Source organism: Seriola dumerili, unplaced genomic scaffold, assembly GCF_002260705.1.
Source record: "Seriola dumerili isolate Sdu_G_001 unplaced genomic scaffold, Sdu_1.0 BDQW01000092.1, whole genome shotgun sequence".
NCBI classification, from domain to species: Eukaryota; Metazoa; Chordata; class Actinopteri; order Carangiformes; family Carangidae; genus Seriola; species Seriola dumerili.
Genome location: NW_019174347.1, coordinates 433,361 through 457,976, shown reverse-complemented (window position 1 = coordinate 457,976; position 24,616 = coordinate 433,361). Strand labels below are relative to the sequence as shown.

Sequence of the window (24,616 nt, the reverse complement as noted above, 5' to 3'; positions counted from 1 at the left end):
AATCCAGTTGAAAATAATTTCATGACTTGATCTCGTCTTTCACCACATTATGATTGTGCATTCTAATTTGTTTGAGGAGGCACCTCACACGGCATGTGAGGTTTGTCCTTTTTTTTTTTCTTCTTTCCCCCGAAGCAATCCACGGGATGAATGGGATCCATATTTTAAACACTGCAACTGCAGTTCAGTGAAAACTATGGAAGACATTCACCTCTTCTTTTTCCACTGGGCCTCAATAAACTAACTTAAACACAGTATAAACTTATAAGTATAAGTCAAAACACACTCGCCTCTAAATACAATCTTCACCTGCAGCGGCCAGCTGAAAAAAACAAAAAAAATTAGGCACGTTTGGCTTAAAACCGTCAATATGTGCATTTAAATTACCGCTCTGTGATCATAAGACGAGCAAGCACAATTAGGGGAATCCACTAATTTTTGTATCTTCTCCTGATAGTAAGTGACAGTCTATGGAAGCACCGCACTAATGTTAAATGATGTTTTGCCCATTTGATCATTAGGGAGTTATCAGGCTCTGCATTCATAAATCTACTGGGCCCTGTAACAGGTGACACTATCGTCTAACCTGATGTGATGTACCTTCAAACTGTCCTTGAATCCCACCTGCACCCAGGTGAAGAGCAGATACTCAGCTGTATAACCAGGCCTTATATCTAAGTGTGTCAAAGGATGAACCCTCTGCAAGCTAAGGGCTGGTTTACACTGGACAAGAAGTGGCTTATATAATGTGCTGACCACGTAGGAAATGTAAAGTGTTTTTACCTGACTGCCACGCTCACAAGCAGTTTTACCATCCAGTCTTTAAGGGTATAACTGAAGTAAACTTGTCTGATCGGTAGATTTGTGATATTTAAGCTAAGAAAATGTGTTATGTTTTTATCAATAACTTTGAAAAATATCCTTGTTGCTGCTTAATAACACGACCTTTAGTCATTCCTGTATCTAAAGAGTTAAAAAAAGTGTCCTCAGCCTGTACAAAACTTTTTCCCTTTATTGTTATTCGTCTTTCCTTCTCCCCTCAGTTACTTTTCCATCTGGTCTGACAAACCTGATCTGATTATGGGTTTCTCTAAACTCTTCTTTGCTGTGAGTACCAGGTCTGTGGCTTTCATTGAGGACACACAGTTAATGTCCTCTGTATATTTTCTGGGAATTTTATCAATCTGAGGGGAGTTTACCCACTACAACTAAAAACTTCCACATGGTGGATATTTTAGAAGCTAATCTCTGTATTTTTTTAAGACTAATATGAAAGTAACAATTTTACATTTTGGAAAATACTCTAATTCACTTTCTGGCGGTGAGTAGATAAGAAGACTGATAAAACTTTCATATATGTCTCTTAAATATAAGGCAGCGGGCAGCGGTCGATTAGCTTAGCTTAGCACATAGACTGGAAACAGTGGTAACAGTCAGCTCTGTTACAAAATCCACCTGCACAAAAGCAGAACAATAATTTGCAAACAATTAAGCGCCTCAATGTAATAATGTATCTTAGTTTACCGCAAGTTTAAAGGAGCTATTTGTAAGTTTTACTCTTGCTACATAGCTAATGTTAGCATCAACAGCTGTTTACTTACCAGTCTTGCCAAGGGCTTCAGCCATTGTTGTGCTTATAATACAAGAGGTTATAATGCGTTCTCTGAGCAGCCTGGAGGCTAGAGTGACGAGATTTGGGGAAGTGACAAGATTTGGCCGACCGGGCTGGGGCTAGCTTGTTAGCATGCTAACTTTATTAGAGGAAAAGAAGTGATAGAAATATAAGCAAAACAAGAGGTTTGCTGTTAACCACTGGAGGCAGCTGTTGTTGAGTAAACGACTGAAGTTTGTTCGTAACATTTCTTATAGTCTGGTAAGTAAGCGACCGTTAAAGCTAACGTTACTTATGTAGCGATAGCATAACTTAAACTAGAAGTGCTCAACTGTTAAACTCTTCAAGTGCCAGCTATATATTGAGGAATGAAGGTTCATATTATAATATTGTTGGAAACAAAAATATGCACAGACATTTGAACTTTATTTTTGGTTAAAATGAGAAAAAAAAAACTTGAGGAGGGAAAGGGGGCGGGGAACTTTTTGTTTTTACTTCCGGCCCTGTTGAGTATCAATGCTTCAAGCACCTTTTACATCCAAACCCTTTTTTTTTTTTTAAAAAAGAAATAACACCAGTCAAACAAAGTCTGACCATGCATGACCACGAAGAAAACTCTATTACATAACCACAAACTCTCGCGAGATAAAGCCACTCGGAACGCGACACCTGGAAGTGCCCTGGCCGGTGCTGACCAAAGGTAAATTCGCCTCCTATAAAAGAAGCGGGATTAGAAGGTAAATGGTCGCAGTAACTGAATCCTGCAGCCGCTTTAAAGCGACACGGACTCGGTTTCCTGTGTGTGAGAAGTTTGCTCCTGAGCTGACACACTCTCCGTTTCGCAACTGACCTACTTAAACTCGAGACAGACAAAAACACGGCTGTGAAACGGTGGAAAGAGGAGACCGGGTTCGTGTAGGAGCTGAGCCTTCAGTGTGTGAACACCTGCACAGGTAACAGAAGCTCACGCTGGAGCACAGCCGGGGACTGGCTATGGCTGAAGCGGCGGTGCCCGGTTCGGTGTCCAGGGGGGTCCGGGCCATGTTTTTGATGCTCACACCGAATGAGTCATCCTTTGAGAAAGTGGAGGATGTTCCTCAGTATGTGCAGCAGGTGGGTATCACATCGCTCTCACTCACTTCTAATAAATGTGATGATTTGTTGTGCAAATGTCAAACGAGTCCTCCCTCTCTTCCCTCAGGCGACCTTTACTGTGATTTACTGTAGTAGAAGAAATCAAAGCGTTTTTCTTTTCTTTTTATTTTATTTATTTATTTATTTTATTGGAATGGATTCAGCAAAAGACGGCCACTTTTTTTTTTGGCAAATATCCCAAGTTACCACAACAAATATTCACTCACCAGTTGTGTTTTGGTGAAAGATAAAGCCTCTCTTAACAAGTTCATGTATGGTTTTGAAGAGAATTGATTTCTGTTTAAAAGCTATAGACTGAAACCCACAAACGCCCCTCACCCCAGCCCCTTTCTTTTTCTGTCTTTATTCAGGGTTAGTGGGACAACCGGTCTGTTAAAGGGACAAAGACCAACACATCAGCTCTGTTACATAATTCAATATATCTGCATAAAACACAAAAGTTGTTTTAAAAGTGCAATTGTGTTTTTTCAAATATAGATCAAGCTCCTCACATGCAGATTTTTTGGCAAGCAATTTGAATATGTATTAATTACATGGCAGTAGACTAACCCGTATGACTAAAGGCTTATTTTAAAATCAGTTGTAGGTTTACACACTTCTCTGCTGGACTGAAGAAACTTATCCAAACTTTTTCCCTTCCCCAAACTTTCTCTAAAGCCAAAAACAGGCTTCTTTTTTTCTTTTTTTTTTCCAGGAGCAGCCATATTTTATAATCTTATATTATGTTAACCTGCTAAGTTAGTTAGGTTAAGATTTATTTGTTCAGTCTTGCTGAGATAAAGATAATCGTTGTGCAAATGAGACCCGAGAGAGCAGGTTACAAACTGTATGCCAAAGACAAATCAGTCACATGACACAGTCTTCTCACACACAGACACAAAACAAACACGAAGCGAGTTTAAAGAAAAAAACTGCAAGAATCTAAAACTTCCAGAGGAATGTGAGTCACTAACTTCAGTTCATCTTAGTAGTAAGTGAATACAGGAACAAACTGAGACCAGTTTCTCAGGGAAGAGACAAGGAAGTTTTTGAGTGGACCTGTTTGGTGATTTATTATTTTGTAATTAAAGTAAAACTGCTAATTATCTCACCAGCTTAGACAGTAAGGCTGTATAAATGTGGCTGCTACTCGGCTCATTTATCTTTCTCTACAAGTTTCAGATATGAAATGACACTTTTTGATACTGTAATCAGGAATTTCAACACACTTTCTTGTAAGAGTAAATAACGTGCAGATGTAAAATGACGTCCAAACACAAGCACCGGTGCAATAACTTATCCTGAGGTAAAGGGTTTACACAGTCTGAACAAACTTACCAGTTTGACTAGAGCTGTAACAGGCAGTAGAATAATCATCTACATAAAATTTATAAGCATTTTTTTTTTTGATAAGTGATCAGTTGTTTTAGTCATTTTTTGTCAGCATATTCCTGATGAAGGCTCCAGCTGTGAAATGTGCGGATGTGATGCTTTTCTTTGTCATACTGCACATTATATAAAACACAGGCAGTTTTAACACCGATCGATTAATAGAGAAAATAACAAGCAGATTAATGTTCAACCCCCAGCCTCACTTCTAAATGAAAACACAGTTACACTGGTGCTTGTATCTTGTCCTATAACTAAAGTCATGAAATACATGCAGTGAGGAGAAGAAGGCCTTGGAACTTAAGTAAATCTACATAATCACTTAAGTTAAAGAAGTCAGGGGTTTCTCCTGCTTCTCACTGTCAGTTTACGGTGTCTCGTTTGTCTTTTATTATGGCGAATGTCTGGTGCAGGTTTTAACAGCACATGTTTGTTATGAGGTTTTATGGGGCACATCAGGGGAGGAGAACAATTACCCCCACAGCAGGAGTCCTTATAATCCACTACCAAACATGATTAAACAAATTTGTTATTGCTGCAGGGCTTGGTGGTGATAAAAGTTAGCATGGGTGGGTGTGTGTGTGCGTGTGTGTGTGCGTGTGTGTGTGTGTGTGTGTGTGAGAGAGAGAGAGAGGAGTTTGTGACTCAGCACTGTTTACAGTTTGCGTCATTAATTATTCTGCACAACCGTTGTTCTCTGATCCCAACAGGCCAAATTAATTAGAAAAAAAACAAAACACAATCTTCTAATTTTGGAGTTGTTTGGAGTTATGACTTTGCGGGTTGTTTCCAGGTCTCTCAGCTTTTTTCGGTGTATTGAATGCAAACACAATATTACTCAGACAGCTGTGATAAAAGTGTATTGTCAGTCTACATGTTTTTGGCCAACATCAGTCATCCGCAACCTTATAAAAAACAAAAAAAAAAAAGGCTGTTTGGGGGAAATACAGACATCTGGTCCACAAATGTCATGCTGCATGTAAGGTTGAATTCAGAAGAAAATAAAATAAAATTATTAGACGCCACAACAAACAGTCCACACAAGCTCAAGTATGCTGCAGTATAAAATAGGCTTCCCTTAGTGTGATTTTTAGTTTATTTGTACAAAGATTAAAACGCAGGGAAAGACATTTCATTGCATGCAAGATCAAAAAGAGAGACAGAGAAAACAACATTTAAAGAAAGGAAAAATGGAAACAGTGATGGAAAAGGTCACAGACGCATGTCACAAAGAAGAAGAAAAAAAACCAATAACAAACACAAGCTTTTCCCCCTCATCGTCTACAACATGAGAGTGAGCTCGCACTGCTGTATAATTTTGTCCCGAGCTGTCAAGAAGCTGCGGAGGTAAAACTATCTGCTGGACAGGAGAGGGAAAAAAAGGAGGGGAGGTCTTAGGCCGGCGTCCAGGAAGATAATCTGTCTCTCAGCGGGTTTGGAGGAGGTCTGCCTGCGCTGCGAGCCCATTTGTTAGCTGCAGCTCCGCAGTCGGCTGCCAGATGTTGGAGCGTTGCGTGTGATCGCATGTCCCTGTTGGTGCTCTCGCCTCTGCCTGCGCACACACACACACACACACACTCACACACACTCACATCACACACCTGCATGTTAAAGTGGAAGCATTCACATGTGGATATGCACACGTGTGCATGCACAGTCACTCTCACTTCCATCCACTCATGAATACACACACACACACACACACACACACACTTCCTCCCACCCCACCTGCAGATGTGCTCCTCTGCAGTGTCGTCACGCCCTCGCTCCTGGCGGCGGCCATGTGTCCCAGTTACTTGCAGCAACTTGGTCAATGAGCGCCTTCGAGCTAAAGCTAACCAGCGAGGCTGACACGCTGTTGAAGTCGCAGTCGTGACCTGTTTGCTAACCCTGTCCCTCACTAATTTGTTCCATGTTTGACAGACCCATTAAGAGGTTATTACGTGTTTCCAGCTCAGTTAGAAATAGAGGCCTGTCACTGACTGTTCGGTTTGCGCTCACCATTTGTTTTGTCACAACTAGTTACTGAATGTCGTCCATTTAAAAAAAAAAAACAACATATTTTCATTTCAATTTTTGTTTTGTTTGTTACTAATTAAAATGAATTGTCTTTGTGGATCAAACATTTTTCAGCCATATTGCTGCAGCATGTGTTTATAGTTTGTAATGCAGAATAATCTGCAGCAAGTTATTTTTTATAAAGACTGATTCATTTAACTTGACGTATTATAGTGTGAAAAACAAATTGAAGCAAGTGAAGTTTTCATTTCTTCTTTATTGTTGTACCCACTTTAAAAAACTGTAGATTTGCACCTTTAATCTTCACATTTTCACATGGAGTTGGATGAAATGGGCTGATTTATGTTGGGAGGGGAGCAGGGTCCCAGAAGTAAAAGTCTTCTTTTACTTCAAGCTTTCCAAGGCTTGGATGGACATGAAAACCCCCCTGAAACTCTCAGTACAAAATATGAGCAACTAGAAAATGTCTTGTGCTTTCATATAAAGTCAAAGGTAAAAGCCTGCGCACATAAAAATGTATATAGAGAAGTTAGCTACGACTCCCAAGGTACATTTCAGTAAGAATCCCTCTGTTGTCTCCACACTATCAGCAACAACAGGCTCAATGAATTCAACGTGCCGCAGCGTTTTGTTCCTAAATTCAGTGACAAAATGTTCTGAATGTGGCTCAGCACTGATTGAAATTATAGTTCATGTTAAGGTCTCATTTTTTATTCACTTGTTTCGAAATAGGGATTCAGAATGGGGATGAAATCTTTGGAGCCAAAGAGCTTCACCCGTCTGGAGCGAAGGTTTGGTAACTAACTTGTGCAGCAGAAAAGGATCTCTGGGTAAAATGTAAATGAAGAATATAATTAACAATGACTTAAATATTGTATTCTTAGACTTAACTAGTCATGAAAGGCCTGCTAGCATGCTTCCCGTACCTGCTAGCTGCACGTCATTATGGATTTTCTGGTGGTTACTTACCCAGATTGCAAAATAAATCCGGCCCATACTTGGGCCACATGCTACTTTTCTTCTGGCCCAGTATACGCCCGGTTCCACGGCCCGAATCTGGCCCATATATATATATATGACGATTGTCAGATGCTACTTTCACATCTGGACCAATTCTGGTGAACAATACTGGAGGATAACAGCTGGAATCTGCCAGACTTAAGCCTTGCTATCTGGGTAGCTAACGGCTAACGAGCTTGATGTTACCTAGATGCCTCTTTGTATTTTGTCAGTTTATTAGTTTCACAATATGACCATCTCTTGCTCCTTGTTTTGTTTTTCTTGGCGTCCACCGGACATCGCTATAAAATGAAAATGTGTGTTTTGTTATCCCTGATGTTTAACTGAACCAGTGAGATCATTTCTGCCTCCAGTGCAGCGCCGCTCAGACAAATGTTTGTGATCTCCGATCTGCCAATACATTGTGGCTTTAGACCCGCTGCTCCGGCCTCGCACAGTGAAACAAACATCATGGATCACCAGACATGAAAGTCCCGCGAGCGTTAAGCTCATCAGCCAAAACAAATAGTCGAGCTCGACACAACTGGTAAAAGCAACAGTGGACTTGAAACTGTCTTGTTTTCACAGTATGTAACAGTGCTGAGTCATGATTCCCTCTGTGTGTGTGTGTGTGTGTGTGTGTGTGTGTGTGTGTGTGTGTGTGTGTGCGTGCATGTGTGCGTGCGTGCAGGCCACTCCTGTCTTTGTAGGGCTGATCATTCTGGAGCTGTTGGTGAGCTTGCTGAAGACAGGAGCCCCGGCGGTCACCGTCAGTGATGGACTCACCTCCATTTCTTCTGGAATGATCTCCAGACTCCCAATGTGAGTGTTCGGGCAGGTCGCACTGAAACAAAGATCACAGTACTGCGTGTAGTACCAGAACAGCTAATGTGCTACACGGTTTGACTTTTATCTCTTCTTATCAGACATTTTTATCATTACCATAGCTGTTTTTGTGTTTGTTTTGCTCCTTTTCTTATCCTGAAGTTAGCATGCTAACTAGCTAGCCCCGGTCCGACTGGACTGTCTCTTCACTTTCCGATACCGAGTCACTGCAGCTCCTGAAGTCGTGCAGCTTAGAGGACGTGTTATAACCTCTTTTATAAATCAGTCAAAGATAAGACAGTCAAGCACAACGCTCTTGATTACACAACATTTCTACACTGTTTTTAATTTGGTACCATTATTATGGAAAGTGCATAAAACCATTTTCAGCATAATTTGTAATTTGCTAGACTGATTTAAATATATATATATTTATTTATTCACAAATAATACACTATACTGTTGCATCATATGCACCTTAAAATTGCATGTAGTTGTTTTTGTGGGATTGTGAAACCCACAAAAAAACAGTTTGTCCTGAAAACTGTTTAAAAGAAGGTAAAATATCTGCTGCGTGTTCCCACATCATTATGTATTCTGTCTTGAAATGTGACTTCCACAGACTTCTGTTGCCCTTGAAATGGAAAACAGCTACAGAGCTGAAAAAGACAGACAAGGCATCTCGCCAGCGTGGTCTCATTACTATTTTTGAGATTCAGTTGGACGGAGAGTTGAATTTTTGATGTTTGATCGTACAGAAGATGCTGTTTACAAAGTAGGAGGTTTATGATGCAGCACAGTCATCATACACTGAAGCGTGCAGACGATACATGAGCTGAAGGTTAAAGAGGTGATGACTCTCCCCTCCCTCAGGTTGCTGATGAGAAGCTGTGAGCTGACGGCTTACATGTATGTGTGGGACCGGTACCGCCTGGTGGAGCTGCCCTGGGACTCTGCCTGGACCTGGTGGTTCACCTTCCTGGGGGTGGACTTCTGCTACTACTGGTTGCACCGCCTCGCTCACGGTACCGACACCAGACGCTCGCACTGATGTACACAGAAAACGATAGGGAGTGGAGTTTAGTTTGCTGAAACTTTTTTTTCATATCACTCTCTCTTTTTTTGGCAGTAGTGTCGTTGCTAAGCCGTCTTCGCTGTGTGGTTTCTGCACTGCGTATTCAATAAAAAAAACAATACGCACATCCTGAGTGTTTTTCGACATAAAAGCAGACACAGGGTTTTCAAAAGAGAAATCCCTGAAGTGTGTTTGTGGAGGGACGCTCACCTCTCTGCAGGCTTAAAAGGTGGATGTGACAGCTTTGAAGTTTGCTCCTTCATGGAGCATGGCGGCTGTGGTCAGCCGAGATTCACGGTGGTTACTATGGATTTGAATAGTGACCACTTTTCCTGGTGGAAAAAGAATCAAAATGTCAGTAGAAAGTTTCCAAACCATTCCTACAGGATAATCCTCCTCTCCGCTGACCAGACACACGCTCGGTGTGTTTCAAGCAGTTATATTTAAGCTGCTTCGCTCTCATTCATGCATTCAGAGATGCACTCCTGAAGCTTTTACACATTCAAACGTTAACAATGAAGGTGGAGCAGCAAGTGTTGTGTTTGTGTTCTCGGTCTAAAGTAAGTAAAAGTAAGATTACTTTGCCAGTGGAACTCCGCCGCCCTGCCAGCACCGAACTAACTATCCTCCTCTTTCATGTGTCTCTCAGATAAAACCAACAAAAAACTACAAAGCCAGTTGATGATAAATGGTTGTAAAAATGTTGATTTAGTTGCCATCCCTGCAGGAAGGAGCCGTGAAGATAGCACACACATCATGCTTTCCTGGACGTTGCAGAGGAAGCAATTATTTTTGAGTTACATCCAGCTGCTTTAGAGCTGTGCAGATGTGAGAGGCCGTGGTCTCCAGAGGACTGTGGTCTTAACCCGCCGCTGTCACAGCAACAGGCTGTATATAGTCATGTCTCTGAAGCCGCTAACATCCTGCAGCATCACTGCACTGAAAGAAAAAAAAGAAAACAGAAATGAAAAATATTTACCGGACACAGTTTTCCGACAGTTTTGGCTCGACAAAAAAACAACAACAAAAAAAAACGGCGTCCTTCCATGTGTGTTGGCTGATGCGCGTGCCAGATGCCCAGCTGCTCGCCACACAGCACACCGGAAAAGAGGTATTTATTTGTGGCCTGCGCTCATGTTTATTTGTGTCAGTGGCACATCGAGCCTGCCCGACGTCTAGTCCGCATAGTTTTGGATGAAAGTCCACTGCCGCTGCGTCGACGTTAGAATCTGGCTTTTTTTCAAGGCGTCTGCCGCAGCTCGCCAGCAAGTGTCCTACATGATTTTGAGGTGACCAAGAACCTCACCGTCACCTCAGGACGCTCTGACTCTACCACTGTATGTGCACCAGGGGTATTTTTAGCTCCCACCACCTTGGCAAAGGGCATGAGAGGCGTTATTGTTGTCATTGTGCACAATAGCTGCACAGGTTCTCCTGCAGAGACGGTGATCTCACTGGATCTGGGAGCGTTTAGCGATATATATACCAGATGTATTACCCATTTTTTAATGTAGAAACATGTGTAAACAGGGTTGTTTACATAAAAATCTGGGCAATTAATGTCACAGAAACTAAATTATTCCAAATTGATTTGCAGGGAAAGTATCATAACAGCCAGAGGTGTAATTTTAGGGCTGAAACTAATGATTTATTTTTCATTATTAATTAATTTGCTGCTGTTTCGTCTGTAAAACGTCTGAAAATGATGAAAAATGTTCATCAGCGTCGTCCAGTTTTCCAGTGAGAGAGTTTATTTGACAGAAACGTCTGAACGAGTTGAATAATATCATGAATAATGTTGCTCGTCTGCGTTTGTGTGTGTTATGAGTCTACGAGGAGAACAGTGAGGATAACCGCTTCGCTGCACTTTATTTACAAACTGAGAAGGAAACATATTCTGACGGGCTCAGGGTGTCACGAGGTTTCTCGGATGCTCCCTAACGTCCGCACTCTGCCTCCAGATCCTCTTCCATCCTCTGTCCTGGATTCTGTGGCTCAGTTGTGTTGAACTCCTGTGAGTTCTGTGTTGTCGATCATTTCCCGACTTTTCCTCTCCCGAACACTCGTTGCTCTTTTTAACACTCATCACCTGTTGATTCCTGTGTTGCCGGTGTTTTTTTTTATATTTCCTCTGGCCCTAACTAAGTTGACTCTAGTCCCTCTAATAACACCTGCCGGGCCTCGCTCGACCCCTTGAGACCCGACTGAGTAAACTGGGGTTTAACTTCTTTCTCTCGCTCTGTTTTTTCATTTGTTGCACAACCGTTTCTGGCACTTTTTTTCATGTGAACAACAGAGTGATTTCCTCCAGGAGAGACGGTCTGAAAAAGCGCTTAGTTATCTCCATATTTGAGTAATATCACGTCTCCCCCGTTTCTATGACGACCTGCCTTCGAGTGCGGCTGTTCAGACCTGACTTCCAGATGTGGACCGATCACAATGTGTGATAAATGCATTTACACGTTGCGTTAAAGATCATGTACTGACACCATATTCCCCTCTGATCCCCTCATTAGATCCACTAGATCCAAAACTCTTAATGTCAGATTATGAATTAAATCTTTAATTATTCCAAATTTAAAATCCACGCTGATAAATTTCTCGTCAACCTGCTTTTGCTTTGTTGTTGACATCGTTTGGAGATAGTCAGTGTTCTCGCCAGCGGTTCAGTTAAGGCGTCAAAATTAGGGTGGTTATTTTCATTGTCGATCAATATGCTAATATGCTAATTACCGGTTCTATAAAATGCTCGTCAGTACCCAACATGACTCATTCAGATGTCTTGGTTCCTCTGATTGACGGTCTAAAACTCCCAAAGAGAAAACCCTCACAGCAGAGGAGGGGAAACAAGATGGTTTTTGGCATTTTTGCCTGGAAACAATTAATTGATTATCAAAGAAGTTGCATTTTTCTTTTGATTGACTAATCATTTATCGGATGAAGAATAAATAGAAACAAATGAATAAACACTTTTGTCCTTTAAAGCTAGAGTAATGTAGAGAACGGACTATTTTTAAACAATACATTTGAAAAGAAAAGCAGAACATCCCCATTCTTCCTTTTATTGATCTTTAAGTTGTTGCTGAATGTTATAATTTATTTATTTTTATTGTTGTTGTTGTTATTATCTTCATTTTCTTTGCATCCAACAGCCACTTTAGTCCGTTACACTTTGTTTTATATCTATTTTATGGTTTATTTTGTTGGTTTTGTGTCTCTGCATGTTCTTGTTTTACATTAGATTGAATCTGTGTGTTTTGTTTGTTTGTTTGTTTGTTTGTTTGTTTTGTTGGTGAATATGTGGCAGAGTGTGTTGTGTGGACAGCAGGCGTCTGTATCACAGAGTCAAAGCAAAGCAAAGCAGTACCTTAGTGGGAATGTGTCCCTGGCAGCGAACTGGCATCTGTGTCCTCGTCAACGCTCACACAGAATTTTGTCAATAAAGCTCCAGGTTTGTATTTTGTAAATCCAGGAAACCGGAGTTAAGCAGCACTACATGCTGATGTTTCGAGGGTTAACGCTCCATGTGTGCGACTTATTTTTAGCATCGCCATGGTGACTTGTCTGCTGAGTAATATTCAGTGAAACCTGAAAGGGGGATTTAATGATGTATGTGTTCCCGGAGTTGCCCTCATTGTCTGACGATGCAGAGCAGTGACGCTCACAGTATCAAATATCTGCTCGGTTTATTTGGTTGGAATTCTTTTATTTTTGAACTGCAGAATCATTTTTTATGAAAAAAAAAAAAAAAAAAAAAGTTTCCACTTACTTTCATTTCCTCTTCTTCCAGCCCGTTGGGGTTGTTATTATGGAACATTGTGGGGTCGCAGATAATTGTCTGGTGCTGTGTGGCCGCAGCGCTCTCGCTCAGGATGTATAAGCTTTTTCCCTCGTTACCAAAGGGACGCGGCGCGCTCCGACCGCAGGACAGAGCCGGCACGGTCCTCACTCCTCACTCTGGTCAGCCGAGGTCATCTCGGTCAACCAGAATTTGACCTCCGGCTCTTTCCAAAGCAAGGTTCAACCAAAATATTCCAGCGTGTGGGATGGATGCTGCCTGTAATGAAGCACTGAAGAATCAGACATATGTAGGATGCGGCTAGAGAGCAGTTTAATGAGTGTCAAATTGTCATGTAACAATGCTTTAGGAGGGCCTGTCTTGTTTTATTGCACTCATATCTTGGAACGGTTTTACAATCTGACCGTTTTTTTTTTTTTTTTGTGTGCATGGAAACAGCAGGAACACTGCATCTATAATCCCACTGTGTCAAGACATGGGAGCTATTAATCTCAATATTACATAATAAGGAAAAATCACAATAGAAAACTGCAAAAAGAGGCAAAAGTGACATCCTCTGCTGGGAAATACGAGCCCTTATTAGCCTCAGTGTAAAATATCAATTTCAGCTTGACCAGTTTTATGGCCCTTTTTTTCCCTAGTTTCCCCTCTCTTGACTTCCACATGAAAGGACAGCTCGAAGATAATTAAGTGGAAAGTACTTTGAAAGGCGGTCAGTCGTCTGTGCCGATGCCTTCTTTACCGAGGAGACATTACTGCTTTGGCTCTGCTCTCGCCAGACGCTGTGATCTTGGAGATAGCACCAGATTGAAAGGAAACTGAGCTCCACGCCAGTCTGCAGACGTTTAGGCCTGGATGAAGTTCAGGATTCTCCATTGACAGAAATATTAGCAAAATCCATGCAGCTAGACCGTGTTTGTGGCCTTTGCTTGGCATTCGGTCTGAATCTGCGTAGACAAACACCAGCCGCGGTTAGAGTTGAGGCAAATGTGGAATTGCAAACATCTGAATGACCTTAGTGCATACATTGACTCATAAGAAGTGCTCCTTTATCTTTACTCTTGATATCAGTATTTGCTTGAGCTCTTGAAATCGGTGTCTTCCCAAAGTTCTTCTTTTGTATCTGTCCCGATTGCATTTGTCACGTTCGTATTTTGCAAAGATGTAAATGTTCAGTTGTTGACACATTTCTAGAAAGTATATCTCCTCTAACCTCTGAAATAATACGGCCCTGACTAAATATTTAACCAGTGGTTTTTGTTTAACAGCCATCAAAGCCGTCTTTCATAAACACGTTAGTTCAAAAACCTGGTGACAAAAATAGAAATCCAAATTCCAGTTTGCCCCACATTTGTTCCTGCTGTTTTCCCCTCAGGTCCTCTTCCACCATCAGACGGATTATATATATTCAGAACTCTTCTATTCTGAACCAGCCTGGAACCAGATGGGTTTTGGGTGAGCAGGAGGCCGACTCGGTTCAGATGCGGCCATGTTGTTGACAGGCCTGTTGATTCTGTTTATTCTAACCTCATATGGCAAGCACCACTAATAGCAGCTCTACTCTCGGGCAGCATCTATATCCAGGCATGCCAGCCAGGCTGAAGCCATTAATCAGCAAGTCAGCTGTCCATACTCTGATTATATGTGAGGTAATGGAGTTGCGCTGCAGTCGTCTCACCACACCAAGTGCTGCTGCTGTGTTACACTTATAGCTCAGAAACATCAGAGGAGCACTCGAAGGTCTCATGAGACGCCGTCACTGCTCCTTTAATGTGATGCATTTCCTGTTCAGGCAGGATTCGAAGTGTAAACTAGTCGGCTGTAAGTTATCGAGAAAAAGACCATTTGTTCACTATGGCAGATTTTTTTTTTTTTAGCTCCACCCACCAGTTCAGCAAAACGCCACCCAAATCTCTCCTAATTGTATCCACTAATCTGGGTTTTATATGTGGAAATAAACAAGCCGCCATTTCCCCTGTAAACCTGCACATTTACATTCTGATGTATTCAAAGGATTTTACTATATTAACGTTAATTATTGATATTGTGTGAATAATACACACGTGATAATATTGTGATGGCAGATGTTAGGCTTCGTTTATCAGTTGCCTTTTTGCTCTGAATTAAGTGTAGTGAGTTAAAGATTAGAAAAATTATTATTATTATTTTATTTTATTATATTTTTCAATATCTCTATAGATATCGAGATAATATCATTATCGTTTCTTCTGGCCATGAATAAAAATGGTTATGATCTGAAAAAGTTTCAATTCTCCTTCAAATCACCTTCAATAAATTTCAACTGTGGAAGAAAATCCACAAGCCTCCATGAAATCAGTTTTTCCCACGACTCCCTTTTGAATCTTTATGTTCCTGAGTCCGTGCTTCTGAGCAACATGCGAACAAAGAACCAGCCCCGCACGTTTGGTAGCTGGTTACTCTCTGTATATTTACAGTCACTAGAGAGAAAGACATTTTAAGCTTCTACAGGATCTTCTGCATATTTCTTGTTAAAATACGTTTATACTGTATATAAAAAAAAAAAAAGTTGTGCATTAGTTTCTGTCTTTTGTCTCGCTGATTCTCGTCACACCTTTCCTGCGTAGTAGTTGCTCTGCCACAATCCTACATCCTCTGTAGCCGTTACCTGGCGTCCGTACCCTCCCTCCCCCTGAGCTCTGCAGACAGCTGCAGCTGTTAAGACAAACAGATGTGCTCAGCGCTCCTCTGCTCTCCTCTGCTGTCCTCCATCCCCAAGGAGACGCAGCCGATGTGGATGTTATTGTTTAAAGAGGAGCTTCTCCTGGCTGTGTGGCAGGGTGGAGGCCGTGGGGTGGGGTGGGGGGGTCAGCCTGCCCCCGGGAGCCTCGGGATCCATAAATCTTCACTCTGACGGCAAGTTCCTGGCGCGGTTGCAGGTTGCAGGGCTGACAAAAGAATCCGGGCCCCCGCTTGGTTTGCTGGTTCAGTCGGTGCGGTTTGGTCAGGATGTGGGGGTCTCGCTCACGGCAGCAGAAGAGAGCAAGTGAAAGGCCTCATGGGAGGCAGAGATAACATCAACAGTGATCTATAGGTCAGTGTGCTCTCACTCTCTGTCTGCTGTGTGCGTGATGAAAGAGAGAGAGAGAGAGGGGATGTCTACAGAGAGAGAGAGAGAGAGAGAGATAGACTGGTCTGATTGAACGTAGTCATCACAAAGATAATGACCGCAGGGCCTGCGTAGAAAGCGCAGAAAAGAAGAGTGTGTTATGATCGCTGAGCTCAGCAGAGGCCACAGTCCGGCTGTCTGCTGCCCTCGTGTGCTCCGCTCGCCGTACGGACAGACTTCCCTCTGTCAACACTGTTGACGGACGAGAGTTCCTGCTGACACTGCTGAGGACGAACCTCCGCCGATGAGAGGCGAGAAGTGTGAATATGAAGGATGGATACGAGCGGTAACGCCTCACATGTGGATGGTTAGATGTTTCGGAGTGAAGTTTTTTTCCACAGCCTGGGCGTCCGTAGCGATCAGTCGTGATAGGTTGGTGGCCTTTCTGTCAGCTCCAATCAGCCCGACCTCTCTCATCAACAGGGCATTAAAGTCACTGAGATCACACCAGACCTTCACTGAAGCTTCTGGCCTGTATCTGCTGGATTTCTGCTGCCATGTGATTGGCTGATCGGATACTTGCATTTATAAGCAGGCGTTCCTAATAAAGTGCTCGGTGATGGTAAAATCTTTCTTAAAGTGGCGACAGTTTGAATCACCATTGTGTGTCATCAGTCTGCAGCAGAGCAATAAAAGCAGTTTAATTTATAATTTAATCAATTGAAATAGATTTTACATATAATAAAATATAAGAGAAAAGCCATTTTACCTCACCCGTCACTTTTCTACACATAGTTTTTACACCCTCTTTGTGAGAGCTGTAAGTGGCCCTGACCTGGGTTAGTGTGTTTAGTTTAGTGCGTGTGACTGAGCTGTGTGGACAGCATGAAGTATGGCAGCAACGGAGGGGAGTTGGCTGACCGTCCCACCGAGTCCAGCACTCCTTGTTTGGGTTGGCACCCCATCCAAGAGCCCTCCAATCCAAACACTGGAGGGCCGTTCACAGCCCATTACCTCCGTGACTGACAGGGCAGCCCACCACTCGGAGGGCTGCACATGAAGGACGTCGCTGGTTAGTGCCAGGAGTTTGTCGCTGAGGGTGATGATTTAGGCAGCTGATTGATGTGCCTGTAAAAGCATTTCATAAGCTTTGAGTGGTTAGAAATAGTTGATTTGGATCACCTTCTATGCTGATTATTTTTCTTTTGTCTGGTCATACTTTCTTTTAATAGCAGCATTATTCAAGGTACAGTTTGATAATTATTGGCACTTACTGCAGGCCCCTAGTGGAGCAGGATTTATGGGGCTCAGTAGGACTTTGGTTCTTGCCTTTATATGTCTCTGGTTATGTAAGCACGGCTCCTGACAGGGCTGAGGTGGACGTAAACAGACTCTGTTAAAGTCTAACTCAGTCATGTTAACATGACTGATTATGACTTATAGGCCTTGATTATGTGTCATGCTATGATTCAACAACTCAATTTAAAAACGTAGAATATTACATCACCCTGCTGCCAGTCCCTCCCTGCTCTTATTCACACAGCAGCGGGATAGTAAGGTATATTTATTGTTGCGTAGGGTTTGGTTTTGCAGGAGACATCTAAGCGATAATAGTGTAAACAATGGGTTATATCCCAACACTTTAAAATGTATAATCATGATTGTAACATGGCCACTTACCACTGGAAAAACAGTCTTTTAAAGAGTCAGTTCAACCAAAATGCCACAAAAATAATAAGTAAATTAACTCCAAGCTGTGTCTGTACATGCAGATATTTCTGCTGCCACCCCAAAAACTATAGAGATAAATACACTAGTGATCATTGCTGTAAAGAAATTACTAAAACTGCAGCATAAATTATACTGTTGAATTTCTTAAAGAAATTTTTCAATGTTGTGACCAACGCTGAATCACCGCTCACATCTCAATTAACTGACTAATCAAGAGTTTCGTACGCCTAGCTACATGCGGCTAGCTACCTAGACACATACAAAGTACTGAGCGATAGGGTTGATGAGATGAATGCAGCTAACACAAATAACAACTCATTTTTTTGTTTGTTTTTTATCATCTTGAAAACTGGCACCTGCTCCTTGTAGCTGCTAGCTAGCTACGGATTGGCTAGCATGAAGTCAGTGTCGGGCTGAATGCCACAAAGGAAATTCCTTTGGATTTCAACAGAAATCTCAAAATCAAATATATAAAAACCTTGATGAAACAAAAACTATCTGCGTGGCTAATGATACCACTAGAGGTATAAGTTTAACTGTTAGTTAGCTTAACTGTTAGCTAGAAGCAACTGTAGCTAACAGTTGCTCTGAATCCCTGCAGTTAGACTTTCCTTGAACACAGATTTGGGTGAATTAAGTTTGACTTAGTAGTTTCTGTATCTGTGGTAAAAGCAACAAGTCGTCCCTCTGAATGAATGAATCATAAAACGAGTCGTTTGGTATCCAAAATAGTCTGTCAGTGCCGTCACAAAATGTCCACATGACTGCTTTTCTTTAGGCACAAACACTTGGTAGGAAGGAACGATTGTGACAATTGTAAAAACAAACCAATCTTGACTTTTGGTAGGAAACTGGATATGAAACAACAAGCTCTTGTGTCAAAGTTGCTTTGTTGACCCGTCCGTCTGCCCCCATTATTTCAACCGTAGTTCCTGACAGACAACAGTCAAAACTCTCACACAGCCACTAGAGGTCCTCGTCAGGTAAACATATAAACACAGCTTATTTTGAGGATTTGAATAAAAGACTAATGCTACACTTTTCACTGGGATGGATCAGTCTTGTATTAAGCGCCATAACTGTCCATCACCTCCTTGTTATTCCTGAGAAATCATGAGTTGCGGCTCGCTGGAGGCCAGATGGAAGTGCCGTCCTCAGCGTTTCTCTGCTCTTGCTGGGAACGCAGACTCTGTGGCATTGGTTCTCACCATTAACGGGGCTTCCCTCCTGAATAGGCCCTGCCAAACTATGCAGTGTCCCGCCGAGTCCAGAGATGAGGACATGGGCTTGCAGTGAAGCCTAGCGGTTCCTACTTCCTATCAATGACAACAAGCATCAATCTTAACCGCCCTTAGTCCTGGACCCTGCCAAGCACGACTCCAGTGAGACGAAAAAAAGTCAAAGACTCAGGCTGTTGGAATTAAACAAAGGCTGGATTATCCTCTGAATATGTCTCCTTGCGAGACAGTTCATCTCTGAATCCCCCGTGGTTCAGGGCGGAAGAAACGTCATAATTTTTGTTCTTGACTGCTGCAGTCAAGTCTTCTCCCCTCTCCTTGTTTCCTCTCCTCGCTTCCTCTCCTCTCCTGACCGTCTGTCGGTTGCGTTGAGAGGGCAAATAAAGTTTGAAATAAAACCCAACCCTGTTGCTTCCATTTCGACTCCATCCAAAATACACCATTTAACACTGAATGTGACACTTCCAAAAACATTCCCTGTGACATTTATTCTCTCACACCTGCTGAAATCCAGCAATAACCCCGTTAAATAAGCGAGGTGTGGAGTATTGCTCGGAAGTGGTAGTTTTCACTCGGAGCTCTTCAGGGTTTCCCCCAAACAGTTGAGGAATTCCACCTCGGTTTAACTGATTGGAAACGTCTTCGGTGCAGATCGCCGCGCTCCTCTGCTCTGCTCACACAACACTCACCTTCACTCCTCAGCAGAGTGTTTGTTCAGGTGCGGCGGACCCTCGACCCATTGGGTTTTACGCCCGCCAACCTCGATGCAACTCACAAGTTTATTAAACAGAGAGAAGAGGAGGAGTTGGAGATGTGGCTTTTGAATGATTTCTCAAAATAGAAGGGAGAAATCCCACACTGGGCAAAGCTGTTATTGTGTGTGTGTGTGTGTGTGTGTGTGTGTGTGTGTGTGTGTGTGTGTGTGTGTGTGTGTGTGTGTGTGTGTGTGTGTGTGTTTATAAGTGTGTGTTTCCTAGTCATAGATAGGTTAAAGCAATAGTTTTACATTTTGAGGAAAACTTGTATTTGCTTTCTGGCTAGCTTAGCTTAGCACAAAGACTAGAAACAGATGGAAACAGCTAGCCTGGCTCTGTCAAAGCTAATGTAATCACCCTGTCCCCACCCCTAAAAATTCACTAACGGAACAAGTTATATCTTGTTTGTTTAATCCATACAAAAACTCAAGTGCAAAGACGACGGTTCGTCACTTTACAGGAGGACTATTTCTTAGCTGGGAGCAATAAAACCACCAGAACCAGCAGAGCACATAATCCTTCATAAAAACACATATCCACATGTACATGAAGCACACAACCTTCATAAAACAGCTAATTTTTGCTTTAACTCTTTGGTTTATGAACTGATTGAACAGATGAATTGGAGCATGTTTTATCTCAGGCAAAGCTAGGCTAGCTGTTTCCCACTGTTTCTCACTGTTTTCAGTCTTTATGCTAGGCTAAGCTAGCCAGCTGCTTAATGTCGCTTTATATTTATGAACTACACCTTTTAAAGCAAAGACACGTGGGATATCAAAACCCTTAAAAATCTTTAGATAAACAAAAAAAAATGTGTCGTCATCGAGCTAAAAATGAAGTTTTGTGTAATTTTTTTTCCATTTTTAATAAAGTTTAATAGTTTGATAGTTGATCCTTTAATCACAAATCCCCATCATCACATATCGAGACTGCTACATGAAACTCAACCTCATTTAATGACTCGGGCTGATTTTATTATAATGAATACATTACTGTACATAGTCTATATGGGGCTTTGTGGTTCTGCAATATTTGAAGGTTACTGTTCTCCCTTGTACGGCTGCAGAAGCCAAAGTGGACCGGAGGTGCCAAAAAGCACAGACCAGACGGGGTGGTCCGGAAACGGCCTGGAGATCCAGTGAAACTTAACAAGCATGTTCCCTTTGGATGTTAAAATGAAGTGTAACATAGATATTAATGTAGCAAGTATCACAACACAGCAGAGGAATGTAAACTGGAGCACTGGGACATCAGGCTGGACGCTTACCAGCTGCACCCGAATACCCCCGCCGTCATAATAGCCTGGAAACCCCCCCCCCAACACCCACTCAAGTGGACAGCTCAGGCTCGAGCCTTGACTTTTCATCATGGTTGGCCAGGAGCGGGACCAAAATGGCTCCTTCTGTGGGATGAAAGTGTCTAGTTACTCATCTGGGGAAGAAGCAGGGTTGATTGTTGACATAAATCACTTGTCCTGGTGATGTAAAGGCAGCTCAGTGTGTGTGTGTGTGTGTGTGTGTGTGTGTGATGTAAAGTCAGCTGAGTGTGTGTGTGTGTGTGAAGTTCAGGAGACGTTTGTAAGCGTTCAAGACCTGCGTATGAATCATGTGTGGAAAGTTATATGGCTGCTGTTACCTCAGAGTCATAAGAAGGTGAATGAAGTGATAACCTCTCATGAGAATTGGACTCTTAGACTGTGTGTGTGTGTGTGTGTGTGTGTGTGTGTGTGTGTGTGTGTGTGTGTGTGTGTGTGTGTGTGTGTGTCTCTCCAGAGGTGTCCTTCCTGTGGGCTGCTCACCAGGTTCACCACAGTTCAGAGTACTACAACCTCACCACCGCCCTGAGACAATCCGTCACGCAACAGTTTACATCATGGGTAATGTCTTCTTGAAAACCAATCAAATTAATTGATCCTGCAAACAACCGGATGTGTCCCAACCAATGAACTTTTTACTCTTGTTTGATAAATGTTTGCTAAAACCTACAGTGCCCAGCTGTTTCAGGACATTATTTAGTCTTTTTAAGAAATGAAACTATATGTTCTTAAAGATTTACGTTCTTCAGTAGGAGCCACTGGGGTTAGCGTTGATGTCGTAGAGCAGCGTTTCAATGTTTCTTTCAGGTGATTTAATACTAGAAATTACACAGCATGTCCAGAGCAACCACTCTGAGTCCAACTGCACTGATTGACAGATTTCGTATTAAAACAGCCTCATAAAATAGAAAAACGTGTGTCTTCCCAGCCTTCACACATCAGCAGTGATGTAGGAAATGCTTGTGATGTTACCAAGTTTGCATATCAAAGTTAACATGTTTAGGGCGGAAAACATCCCATCTGTTGCACATAAAATCGCTTGCTTATGCAATATGTTAATAAAAGAGGAATTTTAACAGAAAGCAGAGGTGCCAGTGGCTCAGTCTTGGTGTGAGGTTGTAATGAAGACGTCACAGGACATGTTGTCAGATGTGTTCTGTGTTCATTTCCCTCCTCTCTTCAGATTTTCTACCTGCCCGTGGCTCTGGCTGTTCCTCCGTCCATCTTTGCTGTTCACATACAGTTAAATCTGCTCTACCAGTTCTGGATCCACACGGAGGTAAGCTTTAAAACACAGGTTATAGATTCTGTCTATCGGTCTGACCGCGGTTGTGAAAAACACTGAAATGATTTTGACTACCTGAATTTGGCAGAACGTCAGATGCAGTAGGTTTGTACAGCGATGACAGACGTGGTGTCGGGGCGTCACGGTGTGTAAACTAAAACAAGGACACTGTTGGACGGTGCATGAAAGATGATGTTGTACCTGTTGAAACATTTAACAGATGGAGGGATGCAGTTACACATTGTGTCCTATAACAGCAGCGATCATCGTCCAGCGGCTCTGGATGGGAGCATCAGCGTAATCCTATAAATGTGCACATAAAAAGATAGATTTACTGTAGATACTTATTCTTATAACTTCTATGGGATTGTTGAGTAAAGTAAAAGAAGAGGATACTCTTAAAAAACATCCAACCAGAACACATAAACCTAAATAAATAAGAATATATTTATATATTTGAGAAGGAACAAAAAAGAGGACAGTGACTTTATTTGCTGTTTTACAGGCGTATGATTAAACATTTAATCACATGCTCAATAATGAATTATTCTTAGTTTCTTAGTGTCTACAAAACCTGATTTGTAGATATAAATATTTTTGTATAAAACAATAATCAAATACAATCCAGCAGCATGTAGCACTGGCACTGTATGAATGTCCTCTTCCATTCACTGTTGCTGTGCAGAGTTAATCTGACTGAAAAAGAAACAACAGTCTGTAAAGTTATCTTTCTCCCCGTGCCAATACTAATCCGTCTGCTGAGTCGAGCCTTTGTAGACTCAGTGTTGCAGTGGAACCTGTATTCAATAAAAAATAATGAGATTTTATGAAATATTCCAAACAGAAGCATGACCACTGCGTCTGCCTTTAAAGTGACTGGGAGTATCACTTTTACAATCCCAGCGATCGTTAGAGGGAATGAATGGATTTGGAACGCCTTCCATCTTTTAGTGCACTATTAGTGAAAACAGTCATAATAGTCACAATTTTCTGAGGGGATGTAATTTATGCCTCCTTTATGGGCTTTTTTTGATGTCACGTAATTTATTGGCACACCATTTCGCTGCAGCCTCAGAGCCGTAGTGAAGTGGTGGAGACCCCTTTTCATTCAAGATAAAACTCTCACGCTCGGCTGCCAGACGCAGCCATTACATGGAAATAATGAATCACTGAGAAACTCTGTCCAGCCGTGCACGTTTCTCCAGATTAAGAGGTCGGTCGTATTGATGAGAAACATCAGAAATATCTCGGAGTCTCAACCAGAAGAGAAACTTGAACTGTGTGAAATATGCTCAGTGTGACCTCTGTAATCTTTAATGAGTCACTGGTGCATCTGTTTGATATCTAAAATAGGAAAATGATTCATGTCGGTTTGATGCTCAGAATGAACTCGTGCTGCATTCAGCTGCATGTTGTTTATACTATTCATGTGTATGTTTTCTTTCTGTGTGTTAATGGGTTTAACCATTATCAGCAGCGTTAACACCTTTACTCTTACTCTCCCCATTCCCACGACTGTAGCTGTTACACTACCAGTCAATAGAGATCGCTCTTCAACTCATGTGAGGTTGTTAATCAGCAAATAAGATCACGAATATTGACAGCTCACCACAGTAATATACTTTAGCTTTAACCTTCAGACAAGACAGGTATCCCATAATGCACCTTCCAGCAGTTATTCACAGCAATCTTTCGGTTTATTGCCTCTTGTTCTGGACCTGCAGATGGTCTAAATGATGTCCGTCAGCCTCAGTGTTGATCTTCCGGTTTACTATTCTTTACGTTTACATGTTTATATTCATGTGCCTCAGAGGTTAAACCTAAAGTTTTATAGATCACCTGATCGATTTCTAACTACCAACATTAGACTTGAATTTTCATTATATCAAGATCAAATGTGCGGATTGCCATGACCTTTACCTTTACAAAACCTTTTCTATTTTGTGATGGCTCTGAAATGGTCAAAATGTCAGTTTTGTGCACAAGATTCTTGTGAAACCGGCTGAGCGTAAACATGCTCCCGAGAGGATAAACCCCTTTGATGATCGCTGCCCTCCATCGTCAGGAGAAACGGGGTCTGTGGGATCGGGTTATGCTCAAAGAAAACTAGAAAATGTAAAAGGTTTTTATAGCAGACTATGTGACAGATTATTCCTTTAAAGTTTGGCTGTACCTCATAGATTTAACGTGCATGTCCTGTACATTGTTTCCTTCAGTTGATCCGAGACCTTGGGCCTTTGGAGTGGGTCTTTAACACCCCGAAACATCACCGAGTTCATCACGGTGAGATAAACTACAATCTAACAATCTAATCTTCTTATTTTACAATGTTTTACTGAGATGTTTTCTATG

At 42.0% G+C, this 24,616-nt stretch overlaps 1 protein-coding gene across 1 annotated transcript in view; it reads left to right on the top strand.

The window, feature by feature from the left end:
• The first annotated feature begins 2,298 nt into the window (after nt 1-2,298).
• agmo (alkylglycerol monooxygenase) overlaps nt 2,299-24,616 on the top strand; it is a 47,805-nt gene continuing 25,487 nt past the window's right edge. Inside the window, exons 1-6 of the mRNA XM_022746173.1 lie at nt 2,299-2,725; nt 7,845-7,975; nt 8,852-9,003; nt 21,437-21,540; nt 22,163-22,258; nt 24,481-24,547. Of these exons, the coding sequence (XP_022601894.1) occupies nt 2,606-2,725; nt 7,845-7,975; nt 8,852-9,003; nt 21,437-21,540; nt 22,163-22,258; nt 24,481-24,547 (670 nt within the window). The 5' untranslated portion in view covers nt 2,299-2,605. The remainder of the gene's footprint in view (nt 2,726-7,844; nt 7,976-8,851; nt 9,004-21,436; nt 21,541-22,162; nt 22,259-24,480; nt 24,548-24,616) is intronic.